This window comes from Gymnogyps californianus, chromosome 8, assembly GCF_018139145.2.
Source record: "Gymnogyps californianus isolate 813 chromosome 8, ASM1813914v2, whole genome shotgun sequence".
In the NCBI taxonomy this organism is placed as follows: domain Eukaryota; kingdom Metazoa; phylum Chordata; class Aves; order Accipitriformes; family Cathartidae; genus Gymnogyps; species Gymnogyps californianus.
Genome location: NC_059478.1, coordinates 4,462,880 through 4,484,875, shown reverse-complemented (window position 1 = coordinate 4,484,875; position 21,996 = coordinate 4,462,880). Strand labels below are relative to the sequence as shown.

Genomic DNA, 21,996 nt, shown 5'->3' with positions numbered 1-21,996 from the left:
TAGAACTAAAAAACCCCACAGCGGAACACAGCTATAGTCATCAGATAAATTACACTAAAATTACTTTTAGCATGGATTTAAATAACTCATCTAAATACATAAAAGCAAAACATCCAGGGCCAGAAAACCTGAGCTAACTCCCATTGCAGACCTCCAGTTTTTGCAACAAAAAAAGATTATAATGGCTGACATGTCAACAGCTGCTTGAATATAGCAAACCAGCATTCCCATTGGACATGTATGTTCAAATTCTAGTCTTCTGTCTGGGGTCTGAGACACAACCTATTCTCTTTCCTCTTAAATTAATTAAAAGCTAGTTACAGCAGTCTCGGCAAGAAATCCTTTCCAGTCTCTTTACATGAAACAGCAGTGGCTGATAAAGACTTCAGAAAGGAGACTGAGCTCTCTAGCAGGCATAACGCAAAGAGCAATGGACAGGAGGAAAGGCACAGTCTAAATGCCAAAGTCTAATCGCCTATATTCATAAGAAGGAAAAAAACCACACACGCACCCCAGCCTCTTCCAACTCACATGTATGACATTGACTTTACTTTTGTAAATACTACTGAAATAATGCAGGCAGTTTCAGCTCAGATCTATACCTACTTAGAATTTAAGCCTAGCTTTTAATATGCTGTTACTAAAAGAGATTTTATTTCTAGCAAGCCCACTCTGCTGTTTTGTAAGATTTATTAAAACATTCATAACCGGAAGGGTTAATAAATGTAGACAACGTGTCAACAACAGGTAATTCCAAAACATTCAAATTTTCTTCCCCTATAGATCTACAGAAGATAAACAACTGTACACAATCTTTTATTTAATTCACATTTCATCTGAGTGCAGATTTACAGAGGAAGTGGGCTTGTTCCTGACTCAATTCCTGAGGAAGTTTAATACATTAAAATGTTAATCTGTTCTTTCTCAACTCTGTTGAAGGCATCACAGAAGTATCTGACAGTGACAGATAAAAAATAGCAGGCTATTATGGTATCTACTACTCAGTTAGTACTAACACGCAGAGACGACTGGTCTTATCGTCTGAGTGATACCATACGGCGTAGTGTTTCCTGGCACATCCATTCTTCAGCAAGACACGCATAAGACAGAAATCAAATCTTCAGCACCAATAGTTATAAGTCTTCTAAGATTTCCATTATTTCGTTATGAAGCAGTGCTCCCAGGAACCACATCTACGCAACATAGTGCCACATTTTTACTATCAATAGGTGCTCATTTACCAGCACCAAGTCATTCACATTTTAAACGATTTTTAAAACCACTCATCAGTCTTCATTATCACAGACAGTTTCTCAAAACTGATTATAAAAGTTATATTACACAAAGTTCTGAAAGCAATAGTTGATAAACAAAGGCCAAGGAATGATGGCACCTAGCTTCCCATTCCCACTTCTTCCACTGTGCTGCCGTGTGGTCCTGTGAAAGGTAGTTTCACTTCTTTGTTATTAGCTATATTAGAAAACATTAAATTATTTCATATTCAAAATTGATAGATAATCAGTTGCATCCCTTTCTATTCAGTCTTGATCACAGAACGGCAGCTTAGTAGACAAACTATTAATTTTAATTATAACAAGACTATGTAATTACTGACACTAAAATATACAAATATCTGTACCAGCCCAGAAAAGGCAGCATGTAGTAGGGTTTTTTATATACTCCTTAAAAGGAGAGAAGCACAATCCTTAAGTATTTTATATCCCCAAGAACTGCACACAAAAATAGCCAGATCAACTTAAAACGGAGGTTACCAATAGTGTCTCAAAATTCTAGGTTAACAATGGAATGACAGCTTGAGCTCTGAACCTCCTTTAGTTTTGGCAGTACTGTATATATCACAACTGGTTAAAGTGTGCTCTTTTTTAAGCAGAAAAAATCATGAAAATTTAAAAAATGCTTATAAACTGTCTGCCAACTGGTTTGGGTTTTTTCTCTTCTAAATGCTTAATTAAGGTCACTTATTTAGCGCTTTTAAGACACATATTTTCATTTTAAATTGAACATTTTAAAATGCAAAATGAAGTTAAATGTCAACTCTTTGATATTCTATAGCATAACCCAGGTGCAGCCATTGCACTGGGGACAGCTCTCTCTAAGCAACATCCACTGTACCTAGATGAGCTGCTATTTCTGAGCATGACTTTAAATAAATAATTTAAAATGGAACAAAAAGAGACAGCAAAACAGAGCAGGCTCACAAAGCATTCAATAACATAATGTCATACTGATAGATAAGACTGATGAGTCCAAATACAACTCTGAATTTCATCAACAAAGTTGTTCTTCACTGCAAACAGAAATAGCAAAAGGGGAAGAGACAAATGAAGCAGTTGAAACAGGCAGCTAAAAGGAATGTTGTAGAAAGATCTTCAGCTGATGGTGGCATGTTAAAATTTATCTACGTAGCCAGCCTCAAAAGCACGCAGTTTGCTGTAATCACATGAAAACTTTCAACCAGATCAATACATTTGTGTTTTTATTACAGGCAGTCAAGCCTTATAATACGTACCATGGCACTGTGGAGTACCTGCCTGCAAGCCCAAAATTATCTTCAAGCTTCTGTCACAGGAAAGACAAAGAATTCCAAAATATTTCATTTCTAGATGAGGATGGGTGACAGATTCTGTCCCAGAGTTATTGAGGCAATATTCTAAGGCCACTGGAAATTTAGATAATTTGGGGGTTGAATCACATCCTCAACAGCCTGGAGACAACTTCAAAAAAAAGAAAAGGTCCTAGGATGACAACAGGATAAAAGGACTCAATCACACAGGGGCCATGGCAAGTCCCAAATTCATATGGATTTAAATAAAATTGTTCCTTCTAACAAGTCATATTTAATGTGAGAATGATGAAAAGACCTTGACTGTAATGGCACTCACTTTGATGGGATTTTAAAAATTTCTCCATAAAACTTAATTCCCATCGTAAATCTAGCTACTTTTTCATAGGATATGCTCCTGCCCAGGAGGTCTGCTCCCCAGCTTGTGCTACTGTTCCACCGTGCATGCAAGGGAAGAAAACGTGCCTCCCTGGTTAGCTGCGAAACTACAGGATTTCCAACAGGTATTTCTCCTCTCTGGACTGAGGGTTAAAGAATATCTGTAAGGGCCGATTTTACTCTTCCAGCCACAGTCAAAAACTTGAAAAAAACCAACCCCATACAAAAACTCTTGGTTGACACAAATTGTTCATCCATAATTCAAATGTTGTCATGGGGACCAGAGAAGCTCCCTTGGAATGACTAGTTGGCAGCACCCATTCAGCAATGGTTTTAACTGTTTTTCTTCCCCTAATATTTTTCTTTCATAAAAGAGTTGCATAGGATGTAAACATTTTGTCAACGACAGACAGGACAGGGATGTGGAGAAAGCACAGTCAGGAAGGAAGTTGAAGGCTATTTAAAATTCATCTGTATCTATGACAAATGAACGAGAAGGCTGGAAGCTTGTTTTTAAAAACACAAGACAGTTCACTTCAAAGGCTTCTTGATTTTTTGAGGATTTTTTTTTTTTTTTTTTGCAGAAGAATATGTTCCACTGTTAGCAGCTGCAACTGTTTTTTCTCCTTCCAGTTGCTGGAATTACAGGCATGCTGTCTGTTCAGAGATAAAGTAAAGAACAATTTAATGCAGACAAAAATTATTTTTTGACTGCTCCGTTACTCCTTCTGGAGGCTGACGGGAGAGACAGCTTCACAATATGATTTCAGTCCTCCATTAAGGAATGGTTTCTTTCTTATTCTGTCTATGGCCATACGCCTTCAGATTTTACTGTCCTTCCATGATGAGGCCCAACTAGATTTTTATTTTAATATGATTTTAATCTATGCTCCTCCCACAAATTCTCAGAAGCGCCTGTTACTTTAGGCTGGTTGACTCACAAATATTAGGAGCAGTTTTCTGATACTCTACACTGTTGCCTCAGTAGGTTGTCTACACACTGCCCCACTGTTTCTCAAGATATCTGTATGTATCTTCTCGCTTGAAATCAATTTTCTTACCATTTCTGGTTTATTTTTAGCTGTTGTAAAAGAGACTCCTTTAGCTTTATGTGATTACCCTCCACAAATGCTAACAAGTTTCCCTTTCTCTAGCAGACTCCAGTGTTGCACTCTCTCACTTTCTCCTTGGATTCTTTCACCTTCTTTCCCAGAGTAATTCCTTCAGACATGCCGAGATAAACACTGCCAGATGTGAGATGAATGCAAATGTTTTAAGAGTTGTTTCTTTTTTCATTCCAAATATTAAATCTATATTAACCATGACTAAAAGACTTCTTCAGCATATTTTATCATCAAGCTTAATATAATAAAAAGCACAGGAGCTTCACACAGGATGTAACTATGCTGCTATCACAATAATCACCACTATGAAATGATGTTCTGTACTTCTTGACAAACGATCTCTTCAAATGGTCGTTTCTGAGTGCAGCTCTACATCAAGATCAGAATGAAGTAATAAACTGAACTGACAAAGAATGATCAAATCCACACCAGAAGCTCATTCTGAAAATTAGCTCACTAACAGTTCAAAAGTGATCAAGGGATTGTGTTCATCTACTGCACGACCAAAGAAGAGGACAAAGAGCAGAAAAACTAGCCACTTTTCTGCTTTTTCTATTTGTTTACTTAAAATAATCAAGACATTGTGAAACAAATAGAGCTCAGATATTTATATGGAAATGGGAAATCACTTCACCATTACTACTTTTCGCACTCACTTGGATACCTGGCAGTATTAACCTACCTCTTTTTTTGATAACTGAGCACCGATATGCAGAAGAGGCGATACTCTTAAGGAAAAAAATATTGAGTTATGAGTGGTGGACAATATTTGTTTAATAATGAATGCTATCAAGGCATGTGCAGCAAGCCTGAAAATTCGCAAGTAAAATACTTCACAATAGAAATTAACAGAATGAACTAGAGTCAACAGTGTTTCATACTCATGAAACCCTTTGCATTTAAAATTCTCAATTATTTTATTTATTCATATTCTTTTATGCTTGTGATCCATTTAAATCAGAGAGGAAATTAGTGGCAGGTTCAAAACCAGGTTTAATTCCATGGATGCCCTGACTTCCCGGTGACAAAAGGAAGTACTAGTATTTTACCAAAATAAACGTTCCAGACTATCAATCTATTCTGTCTGTTTTTTTAAAGGAAGTAAAGATATAAAGATATATCTACAATACAGAAACAGACCATTTTGTATCTGGAGTAATGTGTTCCTTAGTTGGAATAGTAGCGTAAAAAAAACAAAAGGAAAGAGCTTCATTCAATTGTGCTGTTTGGCAGTTCTCACTGTTTGTTTAATATCAGGGCATCAAAGCAACATGCAATACCCTTACTGTCTTTGGGCACTCTGAATCACACAATTCGGAGAGCTTTTTCTCTAAAAGCCTGCTAGGCTTTTACTACTAGGTATCTTCAAGAAATTAGAATTCCTAACTTTGAATAAATTATTTAACAAATTAAATGAAGAACAGATGTGTGCATCAGATATTCTTAATTAGATCCCTTAGCAAAGAATGAGGCAATCCACAATTCTAAATTTAAAACCAAACCAGCGTTTCACTGAACATCTTCTCTTCAATATAACCATGGTTTCTACATAATTTAGTTACACGCATTTTGAAATTAAACAGTAAATGACTCCAACAAAACAAAAAAAAAAAAGAACAAACATTCGTGGAGTGGCGGAAGGGTTTTCTGATTCAAGTTTTTTTTACCTCACAAAGTAGTAAGTCAATGATGTGGAAGACCATGCAGAGTGGAAACTTGGCAGTAAAAAGAGTGAGGAACCACTGGGATGCATACATATGAGCTTCCAAATTGAGGTCTGAGAAATGGCTATGCAAGTCTGGTAACTGCTCCTAGAGTAAAGGAAAAAATAAGTGCTTCAGTATTACTCATTAATCCGAGTTCTTCATCTACACTGCCAGTAAGTACCAGGTTGCTAAACACTGAAAAACACAACAGACTGAAATCCTGGCTTCTTTTGAACAATAGAAATATGTTTCCTCATAAATTTCAGTGCCCATGGTTACAGTTTTTAGTAAGATATCCACTGTGGATTCCATCACGGTATCAAATAATGTACTGAGATTATACTGAGAAATTACAAAATCTTCAACAGTAGAAAGAGCAGTTGTGAAATCTATGTTGTGCTAGTGTATATTTTTAAGTTATTCCTTTGCTGTGTCTTGCTATAAATGCTTCTGCTATAAAAACCAATGGAACAAGGAGATCACCTCACAGACCTTGAAAGCAACAAAGCACACAACTCCATCAGACAATTTCTCTAACTAGGAGCATATATAAGCAACACAAAATAAACACTGATAATCCTACTGTACACCGGTGATATATTCATATTCAGTTAATCAAGTAAAAATCTTTGTTAACATATGTAAATATTGAGAAGACCATATGCCGAAGTATCAAATTAATTAGTATGCAATTCTGCTGCATCAAGTAGGAAGTATGCACAATTTGACATCTGAAAAAAAAGGTCATTAAATTAACAGTGGTCTGTTTTGTTTGGTTTTAATATATCTCTCAGAGGTATATATGGTCATCTACGATAACTGACTTCAGCAGCTAGCTTTCACTATGCTAATAGAAGTGCAGGTCAAAGCATAATGACTTGTTAGTAACTCCTTCTTAGTCAGAACAATGTGTAAAACTTGCAGCCATTTATTTATGTGAAATTGCTCTGACTATGAATTCCATCTGGAAGAGCAGCAACGTATTGAAAACACAGGAAAATCTACAAAATGACCTACGCTTGATTCGTATTTCATAAGCATCAGGATGTCCTGATTTGCCTGACCTCTTAACCATCAACATAATTCATAGAAAGTAGGACACTGATGGTGGCAGTCCAAAAGATACTCTGGCCTTAATAGAACAGAGACATTCTCTCTAAGCAACATCACGAAACAGGGAAGAGAGAGAGTAAGCAAACAGAGAGAGGAAAAAAACAGATACCTACTCTGCTTGGATACAAAGATTAGCAGCAAGATTGGTATATGAAAGACAAAAGAAATGAGAAATAAATCTGACTCACAATGCTTGGATCCAGATATTAAACTTCCCTGCTTTGGTTCTACCCCACCTCTCAAAGGAGAGGGTTTTTATTGTCCAGTAGCTTATGGAAGCAAAGCATTAATCTCTTCTTCATGCCAGTATTTCCATTTATGAAAGTAGAAGAATTTGTTACCCTGGCCCCACCTGCATTAACTTCTCCAGCTGGAAAAATTTGCAATGGAGATCTTCAAAGTTATTTCTGTAGAGGTCCCTTAAGCCATAGTCATACATTATTTTCACAAATACACAGAATGCCTGCTCCTCCGGCATCTGTTTGGAAAAATACACAAACATAATTTTAAAAACTGAGCTGAGGCTGGAAATGCCTTACACAAATACACACACTTATGCATGATGAATTCAGAACCAGAGATATATTAGAATTTTCAGCAAAGCACTCTGAATGTAGAATTAAGCAACTAAAATCTCAAGGGGACTCCTCCCCTTGATGAGCACCTTGATTTGGCTCTGTAAGACCTTCTTTGAAGAAAACGTGGGATCATATCATAGGTTCATGTAAGTATACATCCCTACAGCAGCACAACTGTCATCAGTATTCTTTCTGCCAAATGATACGAGAACAACCAGTACACAACTCTCAGCTACAGAACAACAATTTAAAAAAAAAAAAAAAAGACAGAAAGAAAAGAAAAAGACAACAACTCATGATAGTGATTTCTACTCAGAGAGACTTTGTTAAAAGGGAAAAATTCAGGAGAACTAAGGTATAACCAACCCTTAGTGAGAATGCTGCTTATCTACTTTCATTCAAACCCCAGGACATCAAACTCTCTGAAGTCAGGTTTCCCACGATGAATAAGGAAATTACAAATCTTGCCTTCAGAACCTATATTTGAGCTCAGGAGAGCTGATCCCATCTATTAACACCATGACTTTTTCAGAAGCCCTATCTCCATAATCTCTATTTCATTTTGACCAAAATTTCTCATCCAACAGAGTTTTAGAAGGTGGTACTAAAAGACAAGCTGTGTGAGCCACTCTATCGTTACATTTGTTGGCTTCAGCCCACTGAACGTTGGATTTGTGGGAAGGCCTGTATCATAAAAACTCCACTGACAAGGTATCTCCCCCACTTCCCCCATGCCTTCAGGTAACACAATAAGAAGATGGGCACAAGCAGAGTCACTGAAGACCCCAAATCAGGTTTTCAATCACATTAAAAACAACTTTTCTTTTGCAGGCACCAGACTGTAACAAATGAAAACAATTATTGAGTATCAAGAATGACAACTCTTGACCTTTTAGTATATTCACTTATTGAGCCTCTTGCCAACCCCTTATCAAATATCAGCAATAGATAAAAGCTCAGTATTTTCTTCAAAGAGAATTTAGTCTCTTGATATTTACCTCCAGGATTTCATCTTTTATGTTCAGCCTATGATTATGGCCTGTCTCCAGGGCCATGGGCAGATACTTTCGTTTTCATTTTCAGACATCATAAATGAAAGTAACTAGTTAGCATAAAGAACTGCCAGATCAGCTGCTAGCTACCTGTCCAGGCTAGATTCGCCTAGGACAAGCTCTTAGGAATCTCAAAGCTCTTTATCACAATTTTATCTGGATGGAACGATCCCCACTGACAGCGGACAAAAGCTGCAGACAAAGTAAAGGGAAGAAATAGTTTTATCCTGACCAAAAGGCTTGAATCTGTTCTATAATAAGAGGAACGCAAATTTCAGGTTTTTTGTTAAAGTAACAATTACTTCTAACAAAATGACAGTTGCTCATGCACAAGCACACCTACCTTGCATGCTCAATCAGACACACGTGCATTGACAATCATTCCTCCCCCGAGACGGGGGCAGGGAGTGGGAACAGAGGTAAGTACTAGGCCAAAGTTGTTCACAGGCAGAGGCCACCGAGTCCTCGCTCTCAGTGGACAGAGGTTCTCCAGTATTACCAACCCCAAGAATTCAAAATCATAAATCAAGTTTTCATTTCTTATTTTATTTATTTCAAGCAAAACACATGTTTTTGGCATTTCTATTCTGATTTTTAGCATTTAGATATTTGCCCCTTATTATCTTTTCTTTGGAATCACAAAAGCCATAAATCTACCCTTTTTTAAAATGAAATTTTAGTTTTTCACATAGCAATGACTCCAAAAAGTAGACAACAAGGGAAAAAAGTCAAATACTGTGAGACTTAGAGTAAAACAATTAGAGTTGGCAACACTGTCCCCCTGTGATTAGAAGTTACCTGCTCACCTTTGATGGGAATTTCATCAAAGCAGCAAAATCACAAAAATCCAGGATGGAGGTTCAGGCTACCAAACCATCCCTGAAAGATATCTACACTGAAGAGAAAGGATATCCTGTCCCAGAAAAAAAAGGGAAAGGAAGGGGTCTAGAAATCCATGCAAAGATAGAAGAGTTAGAGAGGGTCTTACAAGCATTCACAGCATACTGATTGGTTGGAGAATTTAAGAAAAACAAGAGTTTGAGGACATCCTGGGAAGCTCCCAACTTACATGAGCTCATTGAGACTGCTTCCCTTCCCCCCTTTCTCTGATTATTTCAGTTTAATATCCTATTATGAAAGCAAATGTTATAAAGGGCATATTAAAATGAATGTAATTGCCATTTAGTATTCCCTGTGTACAGGGCAATTTCTTCTGACTCCAGAAACACTAGAAACAGAGGTGATTCTCTATAGTAATGACAGCATACAACTAAGTGAGAGGAGCTGATGTATTAGTCAAATGTTAAGAATGCAACACCCACTCATTTCTAAACAACTCTGGTATTGAAAATGGCTTATTATTCCAGTGGAACTTAAAAATCCTTCTTTGGGTAAAAAGTTAATTGCAAAATAACAGTTAAGATAAGCTAATTTGCAGTATATGTGGGATTGCAATAATGTGACTAATTCAGGTTTATCCTTAAAGAATCTAAAGCTTCTCAGTAACGCTGTCACTGTGTATCATGCTCCTTAAGTCTTCAAGGAGTCATAGATCTCACTAGGAATTACAACTTAAATTAATCTGAATTTGAGTTCTAGATGCCTTAGGAAGTGTATGTGTAACATACATACCACCAACAGCTGACTCAAAACCACAATCTGAAATGTACTTCAACCATGATTAATAATTTATTAATTAAAGACTGACAGAAAAAGCAGGTGAGAGCCTGAGTAAGAGTAGTTGTTGGGGTTTTGGCTGGTTTATTCGGATATTCTTTACGATTCCTACGCTACTTGAATCTGCCCTTTTTCCACTGATATATCAAAGTTAAAGCATCTTGCAAAGATAAAAATTGTGCATTTATCTATCTCTATTCATACACGCACATGTACATATAGGAAGCAACAGATCAAAGTTTGTACAGTTTTTGGTTACAGGCTAAAATATCAAGGTTAAAATTCAGCTTTCACTCAAAAGATATTATAAAATGTCCCTAGGAGAAAAAGTGTCACTGAAAATTAATGAGACTGCTTGCTCTGGTTAGCTACTCTGAGAATATCTCCCAAAGTTAAATTCCCCTTAAACGCAAAGGGAGTTCACCTACGTGACAACTAAATTAAAAGAAAATATTAATATGTAACAAACCAGTTTCAGGTTTTGACACAGAAGTACTTGACAATTTAATGGATTTCTCCTAGATAAAGGAAATCTACATTCATAAAGACAGAAGCCATTAGTCACTATTTGCCAAAAAGCAACGAGAGGAAAATGAATACAGACAAATAAACAACAGTAAATATCTGTCAAATAGCATGTTACAGTACTACTGATTTTAAAGCTGCTTTGGTTTCAAATATCAAAGCTTTCATTTTGCAATTAACTCACATGAAGCAGAAGCACAGCTGCAAGGAAAGACTGTCCCTGGCAATAGCCAATGTCTTCATCATAGACTGAGTATGCCTAGAAAAAATAAAAAGACAACATACATTATCAAAATGTGTTATAATCAATGAGCTATTCAGAATATGTAACACTATGCAGGCTACAATAATAAAGGGAGTGAAACTGTAACCATTCTTGCATAGGCTTTCAGGGCACTCAAGAAAACAGCTACAGGTCACCCTCAATCTTCAACAGATGCTGTATTTGTAAATTTTTATTTTTTTTGAACAGCATGAAAAGAGTTGGATGCAATTTCCCTTCACCTAAATCAAGGATAATTCTGCTGAGGTCAGTGATGATATAACTTCAATGCTATAACAAATAGGATATAAAAATCAGGTTAGTTTGTGTTGTGGGGAGAGTGCTTGGTTGGTTTTGGAAAAACAAGTTCTGACATCATGAAAGTATAGGACCTGAGGTTGGTTGTTAGAAAACTGCTGAGAACTACTGTACCCTGAAAATTTCATCAGAAACAGTTTTTCCATGTCCTTGTTATGCTGAAGAATGAACACGACTCATTTGCCTATGGTATGACTGACATACTACTTTTTTCTTACTCTTAAAAAAAACAAAACTAAAATAACCAACCTTTCCTTCCCCCTTACTCTTCCAAGACAAGAAAACAGATACTGTTTTTAAAGAGATGTCAGAGGATGTTAAGAATTTGAGGAAACTTGAGAAAGTATAAGCAGCAGCAGGATTGACATCGGAGAGAGAGACATCCTGAGAGAATAAGCGAGGTACTAAGGTTACAGCCAGGGAAAACAAAAGCACAAGGTCAGAGCTACGGGGAGGAACAAGCCACATGAATCAGAAAATCCGCTTTGCCCCCACACTGCCTCCAAGACTGTTTACAGATGAGAATGTTTCAAACTGGAACACCGTGCTTATCTTTTTTTTTTTTTTTTTTGGTAAGTCTTGAATGAAATCAAGATTACAAATTCACTGAATGGAAGCACAGAGAGACTGTGAATAAACAATGTCAGGTACGCCGGGGAACCAAACCCACCTGGGTCTATCGTACAATATTTCAAAGCTGGCTAAGCTGCCTCTTCAAAATGTAAGAACAATTGTGACTCAAAAAGAGATGTGACTCCTTTCCAGCCAACAGTATTAACATAATTGCAAATAATTTCTGCCAGAAATGTTGAAATGGAGGCCAAAATATATATAAAGTCTTTAAACCACCTTTCCTTTTTCATTCTGATGGGCAAAAACTAAGAAAGAAATATTTATAAGGAATTCTGTAATGATTCCAGAAGAGAAGATTTCTGTAAAGAATATAACCTGAGTATTCCTTTAAAGGTCACTGTTTATAAGCAACTCATCCATAGATTTCCTAATACATTTGTAGCTTTGTGAAAAACTGAACTGTGACTTACAGCTCTTTGCCATTTGTCTATATTGCTTACGATTCTTTTGAAGTATGTTAGATGGGACTAGCTAGAATCTGAGTGAAAATATTCCCAATCCATTGCTCAGTTTCAGTGGTCAAGCAAATACAAGAAGACTAGTCACATAAATTACTGAAAAAAATTTAATGAGCCATTACAATCTGCCTACTAGTTTAAACCAGCTCTAGCCACACACGTAAAATATAAAAGATAACTACAGAAGTGTACAAGAGCAAACACAAAACTCTGAACTGGGAAAAAAGGATGCTTTCCTGGAAAAAGTTAATTTAAAGTTACTCTTTAGGTACTAAGCGCTGAATTAACAGAAATTACTTTCAACACTTAAATTAATATTGCATATGACTAATTAGAACCATACACTGGTTAATCATCATCATCATGAGTCTTCATCTATTTGTTCCCAAAATCTATCAGTTTATGGATGCCTAATATTTTATTTCTGTAGCATTCCTAAAAGATGTATTATTTCTGCTTTTGAAAGGCCAGCTCCACTTAGAAACAGATATGCAGAATTACAAATAATAAATTTGATTTATGATTTCTTCATACTATATAACAACACTTTTACTTTACTTAAAAAAAAAAATCCAGGCTGAAAAATTAATAGCAAATTATCAATGCATGGGGGTTCTCCGTTGTGAGAAGCATTATTAGCACAATAGCTAATAATTTGCTGAAAACAGCAATAAATTAATCCAAACGAGTTTTAAAATAACTATTGAGAAACCAACACATCGGACCAAACAAACTGCCTCCAAAACTGACATAGATTAAAAAGTAAAGAAAGTTATCACAAATAAAAAGATACTCCTTTTGAGATTGTGAAAGAAGTTGAAATTATGGCAAAAGAGGGAAAATGGAGAGGGTGCAAAAAAATCCTCACTCTGCACGTTAAATATAAAAATATGAAGGAAGACCAAGAAATGTTCTCATAATCAACTTCCTAAACACATTAAAACCAGTAATAAATCTGTTTCAAACACATCCAGAGCAGGAAGGCAGAGCCTCTACTTGGAAAATATATGATCAAGGTAGAAAAGTTGTGTTTAAACTACAGCAGAAAATCCACATGAACTTTCCTTGTGTCTGCTTTATTACAGAAGAATCTCAGGAGCTGTCATCCTGCTGGAACCATTTCTGACAGGGGATGTGTTGAAGGATCTGTCTCCAACTGAGTATCAGAAGAGATGATACATGAAAAGGAATAAAAATACTAAAAATTTATTAAGAACAGACAGTATTCACCCAAAAAGCTTGGGCGGGGGGGAAGTAAACTGGTAAACCATTACTTGGCTGGTTAAATCAGAAGAATAGATGACATATTTGAAACATTTGTAAAAAGAGGTGATCCATAAAACTACTAATCAATAACTACTGGATAATTTGGTTTAAAAAAAAATATTTCAAATTAATTAGGGGACACAGATGTACATAGGATACATAAGAGAAAAATGTCTGAGGGCCCCAGTAAAAGGATGCCACCATTAACAAATCTATGAAGCGACAACTATGAAAAAAATATTAACTGCTTGATCTGCTTGCTTTTTGAAATTAATTTCCACTAAGTCCTTCCCCAAAATCCGATCTTCACAAGCAGCTGTTATGAGATACTTAGATACTAACTTCAGTTCTGCATGAGCAATAGGCAAACCGAGAGAGATTCTGCTGTTAAGTCAAAGCATCATAATCCTGGCAACTAAAGATTTATTTTTTAATGAAGTTTCTAAAATCTGCATTATTTCATTGTGTTTGCCAAAAGCAAAGAGATTTTTGAAGCTTTATGCATATTACATTTCCAATGATACTTTTGTAGTTTTAAGTAACCTATGGGACTTGATATTACTGAAATACGGTGTAATTAACCAAAATAGCCTCAAAAATAAGGATGTTGCCTATGGATACCACCATACTATCATATTATTAACAAAAGATCTAAGATTAATTATTTAAGATTTATCTTTTTAAGGGACTGAGGAGCATTAACTTTGTCTTTCCACATGACACATAAAAACAAAGCAAAATCCCAAATCCCCTATTGCCATTGCAGTCAGCCTAACTTTGTAATTTCAAGAGAATGGGATTTTTCCCTTGACAACCTGCGACAATGTTGCAGTCTTTTAAGTTATTATTTTCTTAGGCTCTTGGGGAATCTCCAATCACAATACTCCAGTTAACTGAGATTTTAAATATTCTCCGTCTCATAAATAGGACTTAATGAAGATTCTGACTTGAAGCCTACTTTCATTCATTTTGACTAAATGAAGATCTCGCTCACAGAATTAAAACGTCTTTTTAACAGTTATCTGTCTTCTGAAGAGAAGAACTACTATGCAGTTATGAGTACAACATCATTAGAAAGTGAATACTTTGGAAGCAACAGAGTCTCCTCAAATAAAGTCAATGATAGAGAACCGCCTCCATGTTGGGAAAGTGAATGAAGAATCCAGAGATGGACAGAAATTCTTCTCTAAAATAATTAATGGAGGAAAAGCTCCCAAGATCAGAATCTTCTGTAGACAGAAAAATTCCAAGTAAGTACCATTTAAAAGATGAATGGAAAGGTTGCTGATTTGAATTTAAAACCTCAGATTTGGGATTTCTGCAACTACTGTGTATGAGTCCCAGCAGTTTTAAAAAAGGAAGAGTAGAGAGTACGTCTCAAATTCCAGAATGAAATGTTTGTCATCATTTTGCATCCTCATAAGCATGAAAATGATTGCTTATACTTGCTGAAGGTTCAAATGTACTTAAAACAACAAAATGCAAAACACTAGCAAATATCAGCTTACAATCACATTGCCAATTTGCTTTTACCATAGTAACTCAATGACATTAGAAACTAAACATTACATCAGAAACTAAAGAGAGCTCATGAAAAGTATTTCTCTAGTGTCTGCCTCATACAAAGCTCTTACATTTCCAGAGCTTTCATTCCCCCCACCCACTTCACGGCAATGCAGAGGGAAAGGTATGAGCAGAGGCTCTACAGATCTCCCTCTCTCATCTGCAATAACGGCATCTCTCCTGTCAGTAATAATGTTTCCTGGCACAGGAAACACTCACTTCTCTGAAAAAGCGACAGGCACGCCGGCACAATGCTTGTTAACAGCCATACGAGATATCCAGCATCTGTGTCCCAGGAAAAAGGAAAATGTAACAGGAATTGAATATAAGTTTTCCTGGGGAGAATTATAAGGCTGATTTGCTCTCATTACTTACCTTTGTGTCACTACCAAATAATAGAAATGATCTAGGGAATCTACTCAGTGTTTGATACAGACATAACTCTGTGCTGAAGTCTGTTTTAGTAGAGTTAAAAGACTTACATGGTGTCTGAAAAACAGACTGTCTCAAGAAAACATCCGTACTTTGATGTAGACTTCTCACGCAACAAGGTATTTTATGACATGCTTGGTTGCCAAATAATTTTAGTGACAGTATAATTTAAAACTGCATACCTACAGTTATTATAAGGCTAACAGTTTGAAAGTAATAATACTCCTATGACTGCAGCATTTAGGATGTATCACATTATACAAGGAATTTCTCTGCTAACTGAAAACTGTATTTTTAGAAATTAGTTACTCATTTATTGAGTATCAGGGAGAGGCACGTGTATGTTATACAATATGCCTCCTCCAGAGCTGTAAGGGCCGAGAGAATGAAGAAATCTTCACATTTATTCAGGCAGGCCTCCAAACATACTAAAGCCTTTACTCTCTTTCCAGCATTCAAGATTCACAATCCTGACCTTTTCACTAGTACAGTCTCCGCAGAAACCCCATATGCAAGAACAGTACTGCAGCTTCCTCGCTGAGCACAGATGCACAGAGAAGGAACCTTATTAATATGTAAATGGAAGAAGACAAGATAGCATTAAAAATTCCTTGCATGAAACAAGACAACAATATTTACTAAAATTGCTCTTCAAGCCAGGAGCAAAGAAAATAAACAACTAAAAGAGATGAAAAATAATTCTTAACTGATTCTGTTTATGCTCCTATGTTTACTCTAAAATCGGCAAATAGACTCCTATAGGAAAGAGAGAGATCTGCTCGCTGACAAATAATTAAACCAAAGTGGACAAATACTGAAAGTTCCCATTTGTAACTTTGAGGAGATACTAAGGATTGAAAAATATGGAAGAATACGTGCATGCTGAGAAGAGGTGATCATCTGAAAAAAGATGCTGCAATGAAATGGAAATGAAAATGTAAAAGAAGGATGAAAGTTAGACAATCAGCTTACAGGACAGCACTAAGCAGCAGTTCTGCCATGCTGAAGGATGAGCCAAAGAGTAATCCATCATTTGCAGCTTATCACGGTATAGAAGCTACGGGTCACAGAAGAGCAACTCAAAGACATTTTCACATTTTAATTATACAGCAAAGAAAGTAAAAAAGAAAACAAACCCAACACATACTGGAGCCCATGCAGTATTAGCTTTGCTAGAAAAATAGATTATTATTCCCTCTACTAATGTGGGTACCAACAAACAGACAGACATTGGAACGATGACTAAAACAGAGTGTTTCGTTTCACAGTAAACCAGCTATATCACACTGATCTTGCACATAAAACCTTCAGGCAAGTATGACTGGGATTAGGAAAAAACTACACATTTAATCAACCAAGGAGATAAGTATTTAGTAATAAAATATGTCATGATACAAATGATTCATATCCTTCCATAATGCCTTTGTTTACGGGAAAACACTAACACCAACTTCGAATCTCTGAAAAGTAATTCAACCATTTTCAGAAAAACAGGGAAGCGTTGTGTCTATTTTTCCAGTTTGCCCAGTAAGAACACTCACCTAGCTAACCCGGTTGATTTCCCTGCAACATACTCCCTTTCTCCTATTAAAGTCACAGTGGTTCTTTGTCAAATAGGAGTTACTTTAATCAGAAAATTAGAGAAAACACATCTCACATTAAATTCTGCACTGCATACACTCCAAACAGTTGAGAGGACTATTTCTGCCAAGTGCTTTGATTCCCTGGAGCATCGAGCTGTTAACTACATATGCATGCATGGAAGTAGGTCGATAGTACTATTCTGTTATGCATTGTAACGCAGAGAATGAGCTCTTTAAATAGAGCTCGAATTCGCATAGTATTTAAACAGAAAGCGTGCAAGAAACAGAACTGTTTTCCCAAAGATGTTTGCTCTGTGCAAATCTAGCTTCTGTGATGTCCTCAACTGAAATCTGCAAGCTAGAATCTGGAACTCTTTTCATTCCTTATCACCATTGTCAGCCTTAAAGTTTATTTTTAGATACTTTGTCACATAAATGTTCTGCAACCGAAAAAGTTTCCATCTTTCCTGATTTCCTACTGTACTGAAGAAGAGATTAAGAGACGGAACTAAAACTGACAGATCCGTTAAAATGAGGCAGTGAGCTTTTAATGGTTTTCCTTTTTATCTGACAGCTCACATCATCTCTCATTTCAGTGGGGAATGAAGAAAATGCTCTTCAGCTTTTTACCCTCCCACTTGAGGACAGACCTCTTCTAGCCTTATTCAATAATCCCATTCTTCAAATATCTTGCTCTCATATTAGAAGAAGGGCATGAGTGCACAGCACCTCTGTTAAAAGTTATTCTAGTAATATAAAGCAGCCAGAATATTACTTCCAACACAGATTGTTATTTTTTTTCCAATGGAATGACAAGTTTATAAGCAAATTAATTAGCTTTTAACAATATTTCTCTAAAACTCACCACATCAATCATAAACTCAAGGTCTAGTCAGACCTGGCCATAGACAGGTCATCTGTGGAACAGAGCCATAGCCATTTAAGAAAACAGCGCAAGGATGAAGGAAAAGTTGCTGCCTAGAAATCTACGTAGCAGTTGCGTCTGATCTCAATACTGGCAACTAGGTAGAAACTGTCAAGAATAAAATCAGTAAACTTATGAATAATTCAATGTCGAAGTTTGGATATGGCTGTTCTACCAGGAAGCAATGCTTCCCAAATCCTTCTTTGAACCAATGAGTACATAAAAGAATGAGGCAGTCAATAGAGTCTACTAGGATTTTTAGAAAACCTTCAACAAGATCCCTTCCCAAAGGCTTTTTAGGGAACTAAGCTGCCATAGAAGGTCCTCTTATGCACTCAAATAATTGATTAAAGGATAGAAAGCAAAAGGTAGGAATAAACAGTCAGTTCTCACCCACAGAATGAAGGTGAGGTCACTCACAGAACCTTATAGAAAGATGTGCTAGGGTTGATGCTGCTGAAAATATTCATAAATCATACAGAACACAAAAATAGCACAGTAACAAAGACTGCTGATGAGACAAAGCTGTTGGGAGCAGTAAATTAAAAGCTGACTGCAAAGGTGCTATGCAGAACATGTTCATATCGAGAAAGTGGCAAAGTGGCAGAGGTCATTCAACTGTAGATAAATGCTTCACGGGAAAAGCAGTCCCCAACTTGATGTACACACTGACAGGCCTCTGATCTAGATCCTTCAAGAAAAGAGGACCAACATCTGCAGCAACTTTCTCTGCAGCAGCAATAGAGGCCCTGAGAGCAGGGAAGGCTCCCAGCTTTGGAGGATGAGTAGAATTCTTCACTTTTACTACAGAAAACCCAGGAAGGTCTGAGACCTCTGCCTCTGTGAAGCTGCCTGCTAGACAGATAATTCCTCTAAGTTGCTTCTCGTTCAGACAGATTCATTCCTTTATCTTCTCTTTATTAAACAAAATAGACTGAGATATTCATTCATGAAAAAGGTTTTTCTTTCCAAACTATGTTCCCAAATGCTTTCATCATCCTCATGGAACTTGTACAGATTCTTTCCAATGTAGAAGTAGTCACCTTTAATTCTAGACACAGTAATCAAAAGCAGCTGCAGCAGCTGTAAAATACTGAGTTACTCAAGTCACTCTATTCCCACACAAGATTCATCTATCTATACATCCTTTAACACCTCATTATTTACCATTCCCTTTTTCTCTGTGTCATCAAGATCTCTTCATCAGAAATGATTTTTCTGTTTTCTTTTAGGTGACTAACCAGAGTACATCAAATGAACAAGTGATCTTTATGACGCCTTGTATGAAATACATTTATCCAGTGGTGATGTTTAGTAACCTGCTAGCTAGCCAGTTTTTAATTCTTCAGTGTGTATCTTGTTCATGTTCTAACTTGCCCAGCATTTATACAATTTTTGCGTGGCAGACTACACAATCTACAGAATTTTGATAAAATTACCTTCACCAATGAAACCTGTATTTTTTTTTTTAGCTTGTCAAGATCTATTTTCAGTAAACTCATAGGTATTCATTATAATATACTTCTCACATTTAATTCTTGATAAGCTGAATGCTATTCCATCATTTTTCACTTAACTGATATCAAACTGACAAGCCCACAATTACCTGCATTGTCCTAGTTATTCTTTTCAAAGACTGGCACAGGAACTGTTTTCTTGTAGCCCTCTAGAGCCCTCCAAGATTAGTGAGAAATCAATGTAATTGGTTCAAAGTTCTCTCTGCTCCTTTATTTTTTACTTTTTTTTTTTTTAATGTGAATTACTCATGACAATGAACTTCAACATACGCAACTTAAGCAGCACTTAACAGTCATCCAAATTATTGTTTGAATAGGAGTCTGTATCACCATAGAATTTATCTGGAGAACAGGAATACGTATCATTATACCCCAAAGACAGGACACTCTTTTCTGCTTGTTATGAAAACTCCATCATTTCTGTCTATTAATCAACTGGAGGTGGAAAGAGAGTAACAAGGAAAAGGAAGGGAAGTAGAAATGGCTTTGTCAAAGGCAATAATTTATTCCACATGTAGAAAAAAATGTAAAATGAAAACTGACTGCCAGAAACACAATAAAAGCTGCAACTGACAGCCAGAGAACTACCTATCTAGCTGCAATACTCTACCTTCTGGATCTCTTCTGAGCAACAAAAGTCTGTCTGTACAAGCTGGACAAATCTGTTCATTTAGTACCTCAACTTCCCCATGTGCAAATTGGAAAAAACTAGCGTTTTCTTTGATCAGAGGTGATCTGAGAACTATGAGTGAAAAGCTATGCACGCACATTGCTTGTGGAAAGGTCAACTAACTTGTTCTCTAGATAATTATCTAGAGACATTCTTGCTTAACCTCATAGCAGAGCTTGCTCTGAGGGTTTCTCTTCCTCTGCAAACCTCTCTACCAGCAGAGCAAAAGAAGTTCTACTACACCATGCTTCTACTGAAGCGGACCTCTGATATCAAACTGCCCATTAGTAAAGCTAGCTTGAGCCTCGCTCTTCTCAGATGCCTCTTAGGAGACACAAAATGCAAGGTTACAAAAAGTACTTGAGGCTATCCAGTACTGCAGAAACACTACACTCTCCACATGCAATCTAAATAAAGCTTTAAAATCTTATTGATTAGTGACTTGGATCAGAACAGGGTTAGCAGGGCAAAATACAGTCATAGCAAAATATGGAACACACTTTAAAATTCAGAGTACTGACTGTACCTTACAGATTTTGTATAGAGATTCCTGACCGTCTCCTTCTGTATCTTTGAAATAATCATGTGCTGGAAATGTACGATGAATATCTCGTGTAATGACACTCTCTTGAGCAGAATCCTGTTAAAAAAAAAAAAAAAAAAAGAGAGAGAAAAATCCCGACGTATTAGCCTGGTAACAGTGTAATTAAACATAACAGAATATAAAATTCAATGTGCAGTCAACGTGGATACATTAGATAACTGCTTTACTGACTCATCCTCCAAAAATGCTTTGAGAAGAAACTGAAAATCCTCTAGTCTCATATGCAGTAATAACTTGACAGTTTAACAAGAGCAACGTGGCATGTTTTCTGTCCTTCAGGCTTACAGTTCAACTTTAGAACTCATAGGAAATGACTAGTTATTTAATTGTAGGTGCATTTTTACCACAGAACATATGCTTACTGTATTTCTCTGGGATTAAAAAAACAAAACAAAACTGTCTTTCTCTTGCAGGCTCAGAGGTATTAATTTAAAATGTGTATCCATCTACCATAAAAACAGTGTTAATTACAAATTGGAACTATTACTTAGAAACATTCAAAGTTTACCATTAAGTGGTCTTTAAAAGAACAGAAGCAGAAGTACCAGAAAATGTTATACTTTCAGATAAATCCCATATATTCCCTGCTACCATCCCCAATTCAATTACATTTTTACATTGACTAGCCACCAAGGATAAGTTCAGGTGCCTAAACATTGGTGTCAGACGCCATTTCAGAAGCCCGAAGATAATCTTGTCTGGTAAGCAGTTGCTACTGCAGAAGGATACAAGTCTGCTGTAAGTGCTGCATCATCTCTGCAAGCTCCATGTGGATGATCTGCATATACAAAGACAGCTAAAATGACACCAAATGCCCACGTTTAGGCAACTGAGTCGTTCCCTAGACATACCTAGCTCTGTAGATAAAGAACCAATTGCTTATGATACTGCATTTCTATAAAAAGATGGAAATAATTGCAATCAGACCTGAGAAATACCACTGTGTGTATGAGGAAGTGGTATCAAAATGTCAGAGCTGGAACTACAACAGTTAATCAATTATCTTCAGGTTCCAGTTACCCTCAGTG

At 36.5% G+C, this 21,996-nt stretch overlaps 1 protein-coding gene across 5 annotated transcripts in view; it reads right to left on the bottom strand.

Annotated features, from left to right (window-relative positions):
- RABGAP1L (RAB GTPase activating protein 1 like) overlaps nucleotides 1-21,996 on the bottom strand; it is a 257,343-nt gene that overhangs the window by 95,203 nt on the left and 140,144 nt on the right. For all 5 annotated transcript variants that reach the window (XM_050901438.1, XM_050901437.1, XM_050901439.1 and 2 more), the window contains 4 exons: nucleotides 20,891-21,004; nucleotides 10,922-10,996; nucleotides 7,258-7,383; nucleotides 5,754-5,897 (listed from right to left, as the gene is read on the bottom strand). In XM_050901438.1, the coding sequence (XP_050757395.1) occupies nucleotides 5,754-5,897; nucleotides 7,258-7,383; nucleotides 10,922-10,996; nucleotides 20,891-21,004 (459 nt within the window). The remainder of the gene's footprint in view (nucleotides 1-5,753; nucleotides 5,898-7,257; nucleotides 7,384-10,921; nucleotides 10,997-20,890; nucleotides 21,005-21,996) is intronic.